The following is an 18,909-nucleotide window of genomic DNA, read 5'->3' as shown; positions in this document are numbered from 1 at the left end:
TTAAAAAAAAGTCACACATACACAAAAACATGATGTGCAATCTGCTGAGTCCCTACAATCTACTGTAGTCCCTACATAAACACTCAAAAATGTTGGTTCCTACAATCCCAGAGATGAAAAGAATCTTGCCTCTAATCCACCCTTGTTTCACAAGTAAAGAAACAAGGTCAGAGAAAAGAAGTGACCGGGCCAAACTTATACAATGAGTTGGGACAGGAATCAGGATCCAAGTCTCCAGACTCCCAAGCCAGGGTCAACTCCACAAGGCCACTGCAGCCACCCATCAGTTCAGACATACTGTTCTTCTATTGTGTTCACAATCATGCAATCTACGAACTTCAGCCAAGGAGCAATTTCCCTCCAGTCTTAGTGCTTTCGCACTTGGAACCAAATTAATTGTTCAACCCAGTTCAATTGCTCAACCCAGACATAGACCCAACAGCTTCAGTCACACAACTCACAGCACTATAAAACCAGCTCGAATTTACACTAAGTCCTTAAAAATTAATGTGGCAATTACGACCACCCTGTTTTATTTTCTATAGATGTAAGGTCTAATGAGGATCAAGTAAAGAAGAATACAAATAAGCTGAAAAAGTAGTTTCTTTGTAAAAAGAAAGTAGAAACCAATAGGCAGAGAATTTTTTAAAAAAAAATGGTTTAGGACAGTGAGCTCCAGAGAGCGAAAAGAAGAGATTTTTTTCTCAGGTTGCACCATTGAATAGAGAGACTAGAACTTGAATCCAGGTTTACTCTTTTATAGTTTATATTACTTTTATTTCATGAGAACATGGACTATGTTTTCTATGACTCAGCGAATTACTACACAATCTCATAATCCCACCAGTACGTATACCCCAGTTGGAAAAGCTCAGCCTTAAAGAATCTAACGCATAGTAAATACTCAATAAATGATGCTTATTAAATCAATCAATCAATCATCTTGTTTTAAAATTGCTTTGGTTGTCTCCTTTGCGTCAGTATTATTGAGGGTTTGCTATATTTGCATTATCAGTTTGCTTTTTATGCTGATGTTAATGCGAAGTCCATGAGTAAAAAGTACCCATATCATCATATTTTAAATAATGTGTAGGCTTGCAAATAAAGTGACATTTACGTGGCAACCTTTCTCTTGACACATAGCTAATATTTCTCCTGTACATTCTGGAAGAAGGAAGTAAGCCAAATTCAATTTTAAATTGTGCTGAAAATGTTGAAAATATTTTGAAATGAAAGAAGAGCCCTTTGAGAAAACTGCTTAAATAATCAAATTTTAAACTATCCAGATTATAACAATTAGAATAATTGTGGGATAAATCTTGTGTAATTCATTTATTTGCAGAGCTTCTAAACCCAATTTAGTGTGTGAATGAGACTAAAGGCAAAAAAAAAAAAAAAAAAAAAAAAAATTCTGACTTTTTTTTGAAGTCACAAACGTATCTAGATTTTCAGTTTCCAAAAAGCTAAAAAGGAATTTCCCAATTTGCCTTGGGTTTAGCTTTGCTCGATCTGTTTGAGTGTTAGCAGTATTTGAAGGTTTGAGAAAAACCTAATTGTTTCACATGGGTGACAAGTATGGAAATAGATGGTATAGGGAGAGATGAACACTTAGCAGACTGGCATTGCTGCTTCCCCATGCCTGCTGGTTAAGGGAATCTTCGATGTGTTTAGTCATCTGAATGGCCTCTGAAAGCTTCTGGATATTTTTTCTGCAGTGTAGTCCCTTTAGGCGGCTTCTCAGGCTAATGGCCAGTCCGCAAAGAGAAGAGAAACAAAAACCTAACCACAAAATAGCAGCTTCCCTTTACTTCTTTCACAGAATTTAAAGCCCCACTTTCAATTATCTGTCCTCTGAATCACCGATGGTAGGGTTTCTCTCAGGTAAAGAGCAAGACAGAGTACAGAGTATGTGCTAAAAAAAGAAGGAGAAGAAAAGTTCTGTGGAGAGGCAACAGGTGTCCTTTGGGACTTCTGCCAAGGTACCATCAGTTGCATCGCAGCCCAAAATACCATGATCTGTCTGGGTGGGAGTTCCACATTCCCAAAGACAAGGAGACAGAGACTGTTTCAAAAAGTAACTGGAGAGAAGAGCAAACTAAAATTAGAATTATAGACATAGATTCTGGAAAAAATCCCACCATACTCTGCATGCAAGGATGCTAATAAGGAGATGAGGATGAAGACGTTGAGGGAAACAATGTGTCATCTTAGCCTCAGACACTCCCCATCTATTTTACATGTCTATTTTCTATACCAAGCCTGTAGCACAGAAATTAGGTCTCTCTTCTATATGTATACTTTTATAACACTAAAGAGGATAGTAATAAAAGACAAGGCACAGGCAGAAGGAATCCTGTAGTGTTCCTGATAAGGGACACAGGTACATGATATAGTTTCATAGTAACCACCCTGTAACTTATCTATTGATCCATAATTGAGAATGTACACTCTAATCACCTGAGGTGCTTCTTAAATATCTGAGTACCATGTGCCCGGGGGTACTCAGTGATTCTGATGTGCACACCTGATTGAGAAACGCTGTTAGTGGCCATATTTCACAGAGTCTATATTTTAAACCCATCCAAATTATGATACTTGACCTAATGTGTATCTCCGTCTCCAACTCTGGAAGATGTTAACTGTCTAGAAACTAAGGCTGAGTAACATAGAGATAAATTCAGGTATTCTAGGAGTTACTATCAAAAATATAAAATAAGCTCAAAAGAAATTCCTTTTGATAAATTAAAGCCTTTACGGAGGTCAGTGGAGATGGTTTGTTGAGCATCTGTGCAGTATGCTTGCTGCTAAAACTACAAAGGTGGCAAAGGACCGACTTCTCCAGGATCTCACAGTGAAAAGACAAAAAGTAAATGATGAAAGGCTATGATCGTAAAGAATTCTGAATGCTTTATTGGTATGAGTTTAATTTCATAATCATGTTACAATATGGAACTTGTGATGGTAGAATAATTCTTTTTTATAGAGAAACTAAGGTAAGATGAGTTGCCTAAGCCACTTAGGTTTTCTGATCCTCTGTTTTTTAGTCTATTAAAAGAAGTTAAAATGTCTAATTGCAGGGTTTTAAGGGAGATGTCATATATTAAAGCCCTGTGAGAAAATACAAAGTGTCGCATGAATATTATTTATGGATGTTAATATGTGACAAATCAGGAAACCAAATATAAACAAATCCAATATACAATTAGTGGTCACTTAATACTGACCCTAGAGGGGTCAGTACTTTAGAAGCTTAAAGACGTAAAAGGCATAAAATGACAGTATAAGAAAATGACAAGAGATAACTAGCTAGCCACCTTCAGACTCATTACTAATGCTAACAAGCCTCATAATAGCCACCTAAGTTAGACAATAGGTTACTAGGTAGGTAGCCAGTCAGTTGGAACAGCTTTTAGAGTAGGTACTTAGCTACAGTTCAAATGTTCTCTGACACAACAATTGCGTTTAAAGAAACCAAAGGGGGAATAAAAGGTAGACATTATTGCTATGGATTGTTGAGCGCTGCTGTGGTGGCCATTAATTACTGTGTGATTTTATATTCTAGCTTCTTGGGTAACCTCCCAGAACTCTAAAAGATAAATGGAGAAGAGACAGACAATTTTAGAAATCCACAGTTCTTGAGCCTGTTCATGTATCCCTGGACTGTAAGCTTCTAGAAGGCAAACCGATGCAGTTTATATCTCTTCCCCTGAGCCTAACAATGTACCTGAAACAATGTGGTAACTCAGTAAACATAATGAATTAAATGAAATAAACTTTCTGTGATATTTAAGAATCTTGAGACTCAGAAAGGTAAAATGCTTTGTCTAATGGTATAACACCATTAAAGCTGGGGTAAGAGCAAGGATCTCTTATGCCCAGTGCCTATTCTATTACATTATGTATTTTACTGCATTATATTTTACTTATCCCACCACAATGGCTTCAGTGATCTAGTTCTTATTTTAACCACAAAATAGCTTTTCTTAAAATCACTTCCCAGTTCACTAAATGAGTTACCATGTAGATATTTCCTTTCTCTCCTGCAGGGTGAACCATTTGGTTTCAGAGAAATGACTGTTCTATACCTTAAATACATTAGCTTTTGGCCCTGGCTAGAATCTAATGGGTGGTGTTAAATCCAGAACAGAGTCAAATCTTCATTGGGGACATATGTGCAGTTCTCTATAGGGAAAGCGAGTCAGGTTACTGCCTTCTATATTCTGGAATCAAACTGATGTTTCTGTAGCCCTCCTAGTAGCCAAACTTATCTTACCTCTATCAATTTACAGTCTCCTGGATGCATAAAGATGGCATCATAAACTAACTAAGGCTATTCAATTCAACATACACAATCTGAGTCCCTAGAGTATCCATCTACATAGGTAAAAGAGAATGTTTTCTCAGAGCAGGTACCTGGGTAGCTGCAGGAATGTTATGCACACAAGAAGGTTAATCCATTACTAGAGATACAAGAGTGAGATATTTAAGTTCAGAGATTGCATCTTAGTTTTTTTAAATATATTCTCAGAACTATGCACATTGGGAACATAGCAGGTGTTCAATGAATATTTGTTTAAATAAAAAGCACAAAAATTACAATGTTGATTGTAAGAAATGCAGTTAGTGAGGAATGAACAAGTACTTAGGTCATAAAGAGTATGCCAATAAAATATCAATTAGATATGGAGAGGTCAGGGAAGGTTTTATGGAGCAAGGGCCACATCAAATAAATCTCAAAAGATTTGAACAGGGACATGTGACAGTGGGAAGAGTAAAGCTATGTTCATTCTGTTAACCTGTACCTTGATTAAGAAGTCTAATATCACACTACCACAGATAAATATCAGGACATTGTTAGGAGGTCAAAATCTACCTAGAAAATAAGTGTTTAAAGATAATCAAGGGTTGAAAGTAAATGGCTTGCAGAAAGGCAGAGAGGGTATTTAAAAATGAGTCTGTTTTCTGATCTAACCATAAGGCAGACAATTTCTTTTGCATTTCATTTCCATTCTATCTGAAAGCAACCAGAGATCTATAACATAATTACATATCCAGGGGCTTCCATACTGATTACTAAGATTATTTCGAATTTTCTCTACTGGGGTACCTGGAGTGATGTCATTTTCACATACAATCAGTTCCCTAAGATCTAGACCACCACTTTTAAAACTTTAATATGTATATAAATGACCAGAAGATCTTGTTGAACTGCAGATTTGGTCCAGTAAACCTAAGGTAGGGCCTGAGATTCTGCATTTCTAATAGTTCCTAAACAATTCAACTGCAAATGTGGTCTACTGACCATACCTTAAGCAGCAAGGGCCTAGTCCAGTGGTTAACTCTCACTATCCATTAGCATCAGCTGCAGATCTTTTTAAAAATACTTATGCCCAGGTCCCACTCCAGAGCCAATGAAACCAGAATGTCTAGAGATGTGGCCTAAGTATCTTTAGGCTTTAAAAGCTCCACAGGTGTTTCTAATATGCCAGCCTGATGCTGAGAACCTAGCCAGATAAAGAAAGATGTGATATAGTAGACAGCAGAGGGAAAAAGAGAGCATGGAGATAGGGAGAGAGAGAGAGTAACAGAGATATAGACAATAGATAGATGAGAGACACAGAGACAGAGAGAGAGAGAGAGAGAGAGAGAGAGAGAGAGAGAGAGAGAGAGAGAGAGAGAGAATAAATAGATAGATAGATGATAGAGAGATATGATATAGAAAGAACAAACTTCTTTCCTCACTCTAAATCAATGCTTCTCAAATGTTAATATGCATATAAATTAATTGGGGATTTTGTTAAAAATCAGATTCTGATTCAATAGACCTACAGTAAAGATCAAAATACTGCAGTTCTAAAAAGCTAGTTTTCAAACCACATTTTGCTTATCAAGAGCCTAAATCAATGGTTCCCAAACACTACTGCGTCTGGGTTCTTAAAAACTACCTATAGCTCTCTTCTACCTCAACCTTCTGATGTAACTGGTATGGGCTGCAACCCAGGCATGAGGATATTCAAAAAGCATGCCAGATGAATCTAATGTGCAGCAAAGTTTGTGAAACTACTACAAGGCCCAAATTCAGTCAAAGCTATTCAGATTATGCACCAGCTCAAATCTTCAAGGCAATATTAATTACCATGGGACATAAAGATCACTGAAATTAGATCATGATTTGATTGCTAGGCCAATTGTTTTATTTTCCTCTTCTTTATCCTCAATGACAGGAAGTAATGCAAAGCAATAAGTAAGGAAGCAAAAGAAAAATCTTATTTGTAAATAACAGAAGTTCAACTTCCTGGAGATTGTGGACAAGTGTTCTAAGGAAGATTTTTAAATGTTAGAGGTAATACGAAGTTTGTCAAATGCCAGTGACAGGATTCAAAATTAATTGAACCATTTAGATTTTTTTTCTGAGATGGAGAACTCTTGAACTTTCAACTGAGTCATGCTGTAACTCTTTGAAAAAGAGCTTCCAGTTGTAAAAATAATTATATGTACTTACATTTGAGAATGCCTTCCTAGAAATAGATTTGAATTTGTTGCGGAAGGAAGTTTGTAGATGACAGAGTAAAGTATAAAAGATGTACCAATTTGAAGAGGATATGGATACACTCCTCTTAACACACTCTTTTTTCTTCTGTAATAAAAATTTTAAGTTAGCTACAGCTTTTAGCTGTGCTATTTGCATCAACTTAGAAAACGAGGCCAATAAATAAAAATTGAAGCCATTCTTTATGTGATCACTACCTGGCTAATTCAGCTTTGTTAAGGAAGTTCAAGAACTAACACATAAGAACTTTCATCGTCTTTTGCCTAAAGTAATTATGGTACCTCTGCAAAATGACCATAATATTGGCTTGAGGCAAAATACTTCATTGCTTTCTGGTCAGTGCTGTGATTTATGTCTATGTCACTGTTATCTTGATAGGCATAGAAGTTCTGGCCTGATTCTTCTCAGATATATTTCTTAGATTCTTTCTCCTTTCGGAACTCCCAAGACTGGCAGAATAGCTAGAACTCTACTTCTGTCGGTCTGTGATATAAACCACTTGGAACTTTGAGTGACATGTAGCATATTTTATGGGCAAAGAAGGGAAATAAAAATTTATTGCTAAGAGTTACGTCCTCTTTATTATGGACCAGGAATTAGTACATCAATTAGAAACAAAAATGTTACAAGAATCATCTTAGTAAACAAAAAAAAACAAAAAAACAAGTTTAATAACTAAATAGCAGGAGTCATCTAACCATGCACACACACACACACAAAACTTTCATAGTAAAATGATATTCTCTCTGTCGGTCATTAATTTTGCATTCCAGAAATATTTTATCAACTAGAATGTTACAGAACTCTATGAGTTAAGATTGACATCTCATTTTAAAATGAATTCTACAAAAGAGGTAATAAATATATGCCTCAAGTATATTTATAGACATGGATTTCCTCCTATATATACATAATTGTAAGTCAAAGAAATGCCCATCAGAGAATCATGAGAATTTGTCTAAACTGAAATTGCCAGTCTGAATCCATGTCAATTCAGTTATTTTCACACACAAAATGCTTACCTAGGTTCAAATACTTACCTCTACTAATTAAATACTTAAAATACTTTATGAAACATATACCTGCTTTCATTCAACACTCCAGTTTTATTAATCAGCCCCAAAATAGGTAACCCACCACCACTCCCTAATCCTGAGCACATTACCACAATGACTGACATTCCTGGTTTAAAAATAAAACCTTATTTCAAATATAGCTTCTCGAGTTCTGGGTAATGAATATAGTTTCATGAAAGTTGACATCATTTTTTCTGATTTCACCAGAATTAAATACATCCAGTATTCCTACTGGATATCTGACCACATCACTCAAGGCTCTTGTAACCTGGTGGGCGTTTTAAGGGGGAGGAAGAGGAGGAGAAAAAGGAGGAGGAAGAAGAGACCTGCATAGATGGAGTTAAACCCAAAGAATATCCAATCTTACAATTTTAATAGCCATTTTGTTTATGTGTGTTAAATATGCCATCAGAAGTTGATTTTTACAGTTTATTTCCCAGTTAGTATGTGTACCTTATACAGAATTGCTTAGGAGAAGTATATTAATATAAACATGTCCAGAACTTAGACATGTATATATTATGCTTGAGAGCCAAGCAGTACTCCGATACACTGTTCTTCTTAGAGGTCAGTTCTAACGCACACTGTTTCAAATAGACCCAATTTCTCTGCTGATATACATGTATTGAAAATGCAGTAGGATGTGGTCATACACACCCAGAAATACCATCCTCATGGGGTGGGGGTGGAGAAATCCAAAATTTTTTTATAGCAATGCATTATTGGATATCAGATACAAACGCGCCTGCCAGCAGTCCTAAAGCAAATAGAATATATTTATTTGAGCCCATCCATTCTACAGAAAAGAAACTGCTCTACCAACACATCTCTCCTCTCCCACCATCTAAAGACTCTCCTCCCCACCCAAAAAGATAAAAGATAAAAGAACTCATTACACTTCACTACGCAACTGATGGAGTATTAAACACTGTCTTCCAAGCTGTGGGAGTTAAAAGAAGTCCCCTTCCTGCCTCACTTCCCCGGTGCTGCAACGGACATAGCATCTCCTCCTATCGACCTAGTATGATGCTCGCTCCCCAAGCACTGCAGTCCCCTAGCTGAGGACTGCCCTGGCCACACGCACATGCAGCGGGAAGTCCCCTGATGAGGTTAGCCACATACCTTTGCTCTCCATTTCGGTCCCTTTCGAGTGCTGGGAAGTTCAATGGAAGTTGGCCGGAAGATGTGGGCCCGCTTCAGATTCCCAAATCTGGGAAGCCAATCTGATGATTTCGCCCGTACTTCCTTCCTTCCCCTCAGGCTTCCTGAAAGATGAGATTTCTTAAATCTTGAAGCTGCAATCAGCCACCAAAGGACACTTAGCAGCAGCAGCAGCAGTAACAGCAGCAGCAGCAGCAGTAGCAGCAGCAGCAGCAGCAGCAGCAGCAGATTGCCTCTACGGGGGATAGACTGCTACGCACATCTGGTTTTGAAATGCATGCACTGTGCCCACTCGGATTTTTTATTTTTTATTTTTATTATTTTACCTGGGTCCGGAAGCTGCAAGCAGGAGCTGTCCTCCAAACGTGGTGTTGCAGGTGTAGTGACAGATCATCCCACTTTGCTCTCAGGATGTACAGCAGATTTGCATGGGCGCTGGCACGCATGCGCAGGGCATCCCTCCTCCCCTTTTCACCGCCTCTCGCTCCCCCTCCCACTCCCCTCACTTCGCTTTTCTCCCCAATACGGTCCTCAGTTATCCCTGCTGAAGAGCTGTAGCATTCGGTCACAGAGAATGGCTGCTAAAAATAAACGCTGGACTGGATTTCTTTTGCAAACTAGAAAATGGATTGGATTGGGATTGTGCATTAGTCCCATACGCTGTTCCAGGATGGATTACAGAAGCCTTAGAGGAGACTAAGGTCCCCGAGCTAGGTATGGTTTTATTTAGAAGGCAGAAGGGAAAGAAGAGGAGGGAATTTAAGAGTCCTGTTTAATGATTATAATTTGGGTTGCTCTTCTTAGCTGCTGCAGTAACTTTCCAGGTGTATGCTTCCCCCCTCCTCTACCCACTTCCTGCACTGGCTTTATATATGTCTTTGCATTCCTGTATTTGTTTTGGTTTGGTTTTTCGGGGATGGGCTGGGAATAATACTCCTGAAGCTACCAAAGGTCAATATTCTCTCCCTTCTTTGCTACTCAGACTTGAGTTTTCTTGCCTCCCTAACATCCCTTTGGCCTCCACCCCAAAACTTCTATGAACAGACTCCAAGGCTTGGAAAGTTCTCCAAACAAAGCGATTGAGGACATTTTAGGTGCTCTTTTTAGCCTCTTTCCAACAATAAACTAAAACTCAGAGTCTCAAAAGGTGGAGAGGCACCTTATTGATAATAAGTACTTTAAAGCTGTATACATAATAGTTTTTATGGAGGTGCAGAGGAAGTGTTTTTAATGTATAAAGCTCTAGAGAAGGACAGACACAAAGGCAAAAATCTCTTGGACAGTTAAATAGCTTGTAGGAATACTACTTTCATGTCAAAATATTTTAAAAGCCCACACTATATGTAGCTTATCTAAAAATTGTTTAATAGCAAAAAAAAGTGTGTATGTACTACCTTTTTTCTTTCAGTAATCTAAATTCTCCTGAGAGTATATTCTGTCCTTGAGAACAGTCTTATTCTCAGGCATAAAAACAAATCTAGAAAACTCTATTTCTTAGAAATGGCTAAGGAGAGAGACGTGCAGATTAGACACACACTCCAGGTTACACTAAGATCTCTCCACAGTAGACTTCTAATCCCAGTTTTCAAAACACTGAAATGTAGTAAAATGTACTCCCAACAAGAAATCTGAGGCTGACTATAATTCAATTTTCTGGTGATTCAGAAGGCATCCTGGGATTTTCCAATGCCTTAAGGCCTTGATTACAGATATTAATCATGACGGTTCAGCCAGACTTGGACATTTATTAGTGGAGGGCTCCTGTTGATGAACTGCGTGGTTCGCCAAAGCCTGTCTCTATGCAGGAATTAAAACACTGGAGTATGAGATGACAGCAGTCACAATCTAGAGACTGCTAACCTTTACACTCTCCAGTTGCGTACCCGAGTAAATATTTGGAATAATCACAAAACTCAAGATTTCTTTAAAATTTGATAGGTTTAGGAAGTAGGTTAAAGATCACAGTAGAGTTGTTCCTTAGGAACAGTAGTCTATTTCATTGGCATAAATAACTTCCACTCCCAACACTGAACCCCATTACATGCTCTTACCCTCTCAAAAGTTTTAGGAAAGAAAAAAGATACCTTTAGAGTCAATCTATAGACAGGCCCTTAATATTTATTATTTGACAGATGGAGAGACAGACAGGACACTTCATAAAGGTCTTACAGTGGAGCAGAATCAGGCTCAGAACCTGAGAGTCTTGCCTCACAGGCAGAGGCGATCCATCTACTTCAGGATGATTTCTTATTTCACTACCTCCCCATTATCTACAGTGAACAAGAACAGGGAAAGCCTCTTAATTCATGAATTTTCATTATTTTTATTAATAACTTTAAAAACCCAGGTGCTTTATTAAGTAGGAAATAAATCAAATTTAATACAAAATCTGTGGTCTGACATTCAAGACCTTTCTGTTATCTGGATCCAGACTACCTTTTAAGTCTTAGCCAAGCTTAACTCTTAGACAATATTTGCCATATTCTAAGCAAACCTGAAGATGTTCCCTTTCCATACTTTTACTTATATAATCATCCTTGGAATATCTTCATCTCCTTACACCACTAACACAAATGTTTACATATCCAAGTCTTATATTTTCTCAATATTCAACTTTTTTAAACCAACAAGAACTAAAAAGAAATCCTGATCTAATCAGCCAAAAAAAAAAAACAACTAAAATTGCATCTCATTCCTACAATCTTCCCTGATCCTTTCAATTTGAAGACATTCTCCATTATAAACAGCAATACTGTTATATCTTTACCTCTCTTACAACATCTATTACTTTCTACTTTGCATTATAATTATTTATGTACATATCTCATTCCCATTCCCCATCCCTACTAAAATATAGGTTCCTGATTCATCTTGGTAGTGTACCGAGTATCTTGAATATAAGAAACAGTAATAAATGTTTGATGCAGTAATAATATTTAGTATACATGCTTTTGTATATATGACATTGACTGCAGGCACTATGATAACTAGTAATGATGATAATAATATTGAACTAACACTACTAAGAGTTTACTAGGTACCAGCCACTATTATAGTAGTCCAAATGTTTTAATTAATTTTATTTTCAGAAAATTCTACATGGTTAGTACTATTATTATCTGTACTTTAAAGATGAGCAACCAGAGGTGCAGAGAGGTTAAAGTATAAATAAAACATGATCTCTGTCCTACAGAAACATAAAGCTTATTAAAGGTGATAGAAACATAAATATTTTTTTAAATATGTTAAAGGCATAAGATAGAGATCATCACAGGTGGAGTGGGAGGGCAGAAGAAGTTAGGCAGTTAGCCAGCCTGTAGGTTTAAAGAATTAGAGGCTAGAAGCCTTCATGTTTCTTCCTTTAAAAAAAAGATATGGGTCTGCTCGCTCACCACCACACTACCAAAGTGAGAGAGGATAAATTATATGGCCCTATTAATCATACTACACAATTGAGTCAGAGTAGCACCACCAACATTGACACTCCAGCCCAATTTTGGTTAATCCATGTAATTGATTAGCTACAAGTATATATTCAGATTCTCTAGCTTTAGTTCCTACTAGAATGTACAGAAACAATACAAATGATTGGGATTAGTTAACAGCAATGTATTACATTATAATGAACAATTTAAGGAGCCTTGATAATATGTCAAATCAATTACCAGCCCACATAGACTTTTTTCCATATACTCACTCTGTTCTTTCAGAGGTACTGAATATAAATTGAAAAGAATTTGTGACCTTTTATTTGTGCCCAATTATTTTCTTACTATTCTTCTTTTATAATTGGATAATCTATTATTAAAAAATAACAACTGACCATTTAGAACTATTTTTGGTGATGATAATGAGATCAACTCACCATGACAAATGAACATATTCACTGTAAGAAATAAGAAGTGATAGCTCCCAATCTCTACTGAGGCTGTCAGTTCCAAACTGTCACCAGAATGTAAGCTCCACAAAGACAAAGACCATGTCCATTTGTTAGCTGTTGTATCTCCAGCATCTAGGACAGTGTGTGGAACTTAGGAGGTTTTATTTAATACTTGAAGAGTAAATGACTTTAATGAAATAAAGCTTTTCCTATGGCCACAAACCCAGTTCACTTGACAAGTGAGAAGCTTCAATCAGCAATCCTAATGACATAAACAGGATCATAAGTAACCTACAAAAGGCAGCAGATTTGTTATCACAAGGCAGTTAACAAATGTGTTTAGTGTTTACTCTTGGGCAAAAACCATAAAATAGCAGGCCTAAGTTGAAGTATTTCTTAAGCAGGCTAATATGTGGGCTACGTCTTCACAAAGCGTCTAGGGGCTTAGAAGAAATTAATTATAGAAGAAAAATAAAGAACATGACAAAAATTTCTAAGAAAAAAAATGATGAATCAATGTGGCAAGCCATGTAAGAAAGATAATACTGTAGAGATTGGGTAGCATCCCTCAGAGAGCCAACTTACCTTGATTACCTACCATGTGTGAGGTTTTTATTGTCTTCTTGGGTGAGGGTGAAATAACAGCCTTCCTAAGAAGAAAATGGTAACTGATAAAGTATCAGTAGAAATGATTCAGGTTGCAGGTACAGAATAGTCTATAAAAGATGGTAAATGGCAGAAGAGGATGCAGGTCATCTGGGTGTATTTTGCCAAGGAATCACCGTGGTTTAACCGTGATTTCTCTAGAGGCTGTTAAGGGTCTAAAGAGACTTGCAGAATGGTGAGGCAGAGTAATGATGCATAGGTAAGGCATCTGGATGCCAACTGACAAATATTTTTGACATTTTTTGTTAAGGACCTTGTCCACTTGATAATAGTAGAGATTTGTACACAAGCTATCAACTGACAGTTTCAAAGCCCATCTGTTACACTGGCATAATGCCTACTTAAAATGGAGTGTGCCAATCTCATTAATGTTTAGGTGCCAAGTAGACACAGATTGAAATAATCAGTCCAAACAGAATACTGGGAAAAAATACTTTTGAATCAATTGCCCCCTTTCACTCTGGAGATAAGAAATAGCATGGCAAAATGACATGCAAAAGTAATTTCTTGAATCTGGTAAGGATCGTTATGAAGATCAATGCAATCTTTGAGTTCTTAGTGGTAAGAGTAGACCAAATGTTTTTGTCTAAAGATGCACCATTAAAATGCAACCTCAAAGGAATGTAGACATTTGTAATAAAGCCATTTCCTCACCCTATACTTTTTCCTGCCCCTCCAAATTTCAAATACATGGATGTTTAACATATTTTTTTCTGGTATAAATAGCACATGAATAAGTAGTTCTAAAAAAGTACACAAATATAACCAAAGTATGTCATTAATTCATTTAATAAATATTTATTGAGAACCTACTATTTGCCTGATACTATTCTAGGTGTTGGTTATAGCAGTAATTTATGGACTCATGGTGTTTACATTGCAGTTTCGTACCTAGAAGAAATTTCATAAATCTTGTAGTCCAAACATTTTTTACAGAAAAAGAATTAAGTTGAGGCCCAAAGTGGGGAAAAAACAACTTTTTCCCAAGTCAAATGGCAAATTACAAACAAGATTAGGAGTTAAGTGTGCTGATCCCCATTCCCTTACAGCTTTCTCCATAATGGCACACACACTATGTGTATTCTCTGGTTGGAGGACTTATATCATTTGTATTACACTGCAAACTGTTATTTCAGAACTCTATTCATTTCACTTGGTAAATACTACCGGAAGTTTTTGTTGGAGGTCTGAAAAATGGTAACTATACTAAGCGTATTGCCAGCAATAAACGCCTCCATAATGTGTTCTATGCAATGCCTGATTGATGTGGCACAAGTATATCATTTGTGTGATAAATAATAACAAAAGTTTCTTTCACTACCAGTGCTCTTAGTTGGTAAAAATATTTCTGACTTATGTTTATATTCAAATTCCCATTCACTTAGTGGCTGTGGCTACCCAGGCGAAGTAAAATGCAGAAATGAAGCAATTAGCCATGTTACTAGTGCCAAAAACCCTGCTATTAAAAAAAGAGGAAAAAATTAATGAGTAATTTCAGCCAACTGAAATTAAATAACAGCAAAAGAATACAATAGCATAATGGATCCCACAGGTGTATTAACCCAAGGGCATTATTAACAAGAACTTGGAGGTTCATGACCAATTGTGGATAATACTGACACTCTACAATTTACAAACACACACACACACACACTCACACAAATGGATTTTTTAATTTGCTATCTTTTAAAAAAAAAGTACTTCCAGAATTTTTTACAGTCTTTTTCCTCTTTAATCATTTTACCCCACTGAGATGACTCTACTGGAATAGCCATTAAGGAAGCAAAGACCAGGGTTGTAGAGGTGGAATCAAAACTGCTGCTCTGCATAGAGGGTTCTCTTGTGTACTGATTTCTAGATCGTGAGGTTTTGAGAGCATGATGCTGCTGATGTTCCCATGCCCTCTCTCAGTCTGTTACCAATTTAAAATACTGATTTTAAATTTATGCTTATATATTATGATTGGCAAACCTCTCATTCAGCCTACCTAATCCTTTCTAAATTCATTCAACAAACATTTTGTCTTTCTCTAGAGAATTGCAAGGTATTAATAATTAATAATTAATACTGGTTATAAGAGGATATTGGGTAGGGTTGACACTTAATCCTGGTTTATTCCTCTGTAAAAGAAAGGAGTTGGACAAAACAGTCTGTTAGGTCCCTTCCGGCCCTAACACTAGGAGTTTCTATATGTGGACCACAGCATCACTTCTCGTTGGATAGCAGACTAGTTCTTAGCTATCACATAGGATGTCACATTCTTTTTGGCATCAGTGTCAGAGCTCAAAGGGCCACTAGGGCTCTGCCCAACTCCTTCAGTTTATGTATCAGAAACCTGAGGCCTGTGGAGTAGAAGACTCTTAGATCTGAACTTGGAATTGCTTGAATCCAAAGTCGATCTTTTTAACCATTATCATATAGTTTCCTTATTCCTTATTTCAATGAAGTACGTGAGTACAAAACTAAGTTGAAGTGAAGCAAGTGCTGTCTACTAGGCTCCATTAATGCCTTCATCCGCTGAATAAAGAATTACATGTCACATAAAAATAGTCTCCTTCTACCTGCATCACTGCCCATTTCTCCCCTAATCTTTTCACTTGTTTCTTTTGTTTTCACCCTCTGCATCATGCCAACAACACAAGTTGGTAGATAACTCAATGCTGTAATAATAAAGGAGGATAAACTCAGTTTCATAGAGCTATAGGATTGGATAGAAATCTTGGGCTCACTCTTTCTCAGACTATTCTTCAAAATCCAGTTAAAACATGCCCCTCTGAATCTTCATAGTATTTTCAGTATTTTTTATTCATGTCTATTATTTATTAATATGTATGTCTCTCTATAAAGGTGGGGTATTCCTATCACATAACAGAGTTCTCAGAGCATAGTAGGCATGCAGTAATTATACTCTTAATGAATTAATGAATCAATCAGTGAGTGATGAATGAAGGTCCAGATTGTTCCTAAACCATTCAATTCAGTTTATTCCTTCATTCATTATACCCCAGGTACAAATAAAAGTAAGCTTTGAATAGCAGTGTTTGTTCTACACCAGATCTAGTACTGAGTCCCTCAACATTGCCCATTAACTTGCTTTATTCTTGTTCTTTTCTGAGTTTCCAGGTTGGAGAAACAAAGGTCTCCACTGTTGTATTCTTAGACTTGAGTTTTCTTCATTTCTTCTCTCTTTATTTCTTCTCCCTCTGGTCTTGGGATTTCCCATCCCCCTAACTGCGCCTGCCTGCTCATGAGCTTGCTCATGCTCTCTTGCTCTCTCCTTCCCTTCTTCCCTCCCTCTCTCTCTCTGTCTCACACACACACACACACACACACACACACACACACACACACTCCACATTAACAATTTCCCTGCTTGGCTCCAAGGACTTTCATGGAGCTGAATCAGCATCTTCACTCAGTCAAGGAAAAAGAAATGGTTTGGACAAAGGAATGCATGAATGATAAATATTTCATGGATTTTAATTTTCCAGTTCCAAGTCCTGAATATAACTAAATGTTACTGTTTGATCCTTTTACTCATGGCCTTAAGTTTTGTCCCAGTTACTATTTCTCCTTTTAAGCAGGGAACTTAAAACACCTCAATTCTTGGTTTTCTCCCTGAATAGGTTTTTCTTTCCTCTCTTAAGTGAGATGTTAGCTTCCATTGTTAAATATAGCAATCGTCTATTAAGAATCCTCCCAGAATACATAGAGCCACTCTACCTTTCTAATAATGAATGTGGTGTTTTCTCAACTCAACATAAGTTAGAGAAGCACATTTAAAAAGATGATGTATTCTTGCAGGATACATTACTGTGTATTTGTAAAACCTATTTCCACATTGATGCATGTGCCAAATCATTTGCTATTATTGCATTCAGCAATATTTGCTCTAGATAATAGTGCTAAAATACTAATGTCTTGTAACTGCAGAAAGCAGACATTTTGGGGCAGCATAGATAAGATGGGAGAATCACCAACAGAATAGTGTCTTTCCATGCTTGAGTTTTGTTTCTTAATTATTTTAAAAGGTATATATTATGCAACGAATATCACCTATGCCCTGAATGGAGAACTGGGAGAGTCTGAATGCAACCAGAATGAAAGGAACTGGAAAAAAATGACATAGTTTATCCATCTTAATGATAAACTGAAAATCCGAATTTAGAAGAGATACCAACACTGAGATGAAATGTGTATAGAATTAGCTTAAGCATCTTCCTTTGAATTATATAGCCAATAAGATTAAAATGGCACCATTTTATCACTCCAGTATAATTGCTAAGAGAGGAAAATGACTTGTTCTTGTGTGGCATCATTTATCAAAAGGACAGAGTGACAATGTAGGAACTCAAATTTCTTTCTCAAGCTGAAGGTACCCTCTAGAAACTATTTTAAGATACTTGGATAGTTTATATTTATTTATATCACGGATTGCATACATTGTATTTAGCAAACATCTTAATTTTTGTCTAACATCATACTGGTGCTTTATATCCACTATCTTATTAAATCCCCATAATAACACTGATAAGGAACCAAGGCTCCAAGAAGATCTACTATTTGCCCAAAATGCACAGCGAGTGAGCTATAGAATTAGAAACCCAACTAGTCACTTTCAGAATTTACATGTTTGGTCTTTGCACATGCCTTAAGATGTGTTCTTGGTAGGTAAGACATCTTCTACTACTAGCATTTACATAAACCAGTGCCACAGGAACTCAAGAGAAAAAGTGTATTTCTTTACCAGTTAGAGAAGGGGCAAGAGACCCTGAAGAGTGAAAAAGCTCATCCAGTGAAGAAAAGACAGCCATTTGGGGCAGAAGTTTCACATTCAACTCAAGTGGAGAGAGAATGTACAACAGATTTGAGGTAAAGAACTAGCCTGATGTTGCTGGAGTGGAAAGAAGGGGAAAAGAAAAGCTGAATTGAGGATGAGGCCTTAACACTCCCAGGACGCCCATTAGAACATGGCCATTACCATATCTGAGGGGCCAATTTTAATTTCTGCCCCAGTAGCCTTGACCATTTCGGGTAGTATTTATAATGTTGAGGAAGAGGAGTTGCCTGGCAGAAGGGCCTTCAGTGTAACTTATTTACCTCTGTTTGAGCCTTTGGCATGCCCCCCACCCCCTGGACTTAGCATTGACTATCTTCATGTTTATTTGATCTATCAGACTTAGCTATTTTACTGCAAAGACTGAATCTCACACATATATTTTTCCCCAGACCTACTCTTTTCAGTTCAGCAACTTTGAGGGTCCAACCTTGTGCAGTTGTTGAGACTGCACAAAAGAAATCTTTGCCAAACACAAACTTAGAGCTTCATCCTTTGACCTCACCACTCAGCAATTTGATTCGGGATTCTTTCTCTCTACCTTGCCGCCAGCTTTGCATGTGACTAGCATTTAATCACCTCCTTAATCAGCATGATGCAAGATCCAACTTTTGACCTCCCAGCTGTGCTTTTATCTCTCTTCCTTAACTCCATGAATTCTAGAACGACCTTCAAGTTAGCAGCCTTTCCAGCTCTACCTCTCCCAAGGCATCTGCTCCCACAAAACTTTCATTGGCTT

The 18,909-nt window shown here is 37.1% G+C and overlaps 1 protein-coding gene across 1 annotated transcript in view; it reads right to left on the bottom strand.

Annotated features, from left to right (window-relative positions):
• FGF12 (fibroblast growth factor 12) overlaps nt 1-9,233 on the bottom strand; it is a 479,739-nt gene extending 470,506 nt beyond the window's left edge. The window contains exons 1-2 of the mRNA XM_006906176.3: nt 9,114-9,233; nt 8,749-8,891 (exon numbers count right to left, since the gene is read on the bottom strand). Coding sequence (XP_006906238.1) covers nt 8,749-8,761 — 13 coding nt within the window. The 5' untranslated portion in view covers nt 8,762-8,891; nt 9,114-9,233. The remainder of the gene's footprint in view (nt 1-8,748; nt 8,892-9,113) is intronic.
• Nucleotides 9,234-18,909: the final 9,676 nt, after the last annotated feature.

This window comes from Pteropus alecto, unplaced genomic scaffold, assembly GCF_000325575.1.
Source record: "Pteropus alecto unplaced genomic scaffold, ASM32557v1 scaffold311, whole genome shotgun sequence".
NCBI lineage: Eukaryota > Metazoa > Chordata > Mammalia > Chiroptera > Pteropodidae > Pteropus > Pteropus alecto.
This window is presented reverse-complemented; position numbering and strand designations above follow the sequence as displayed.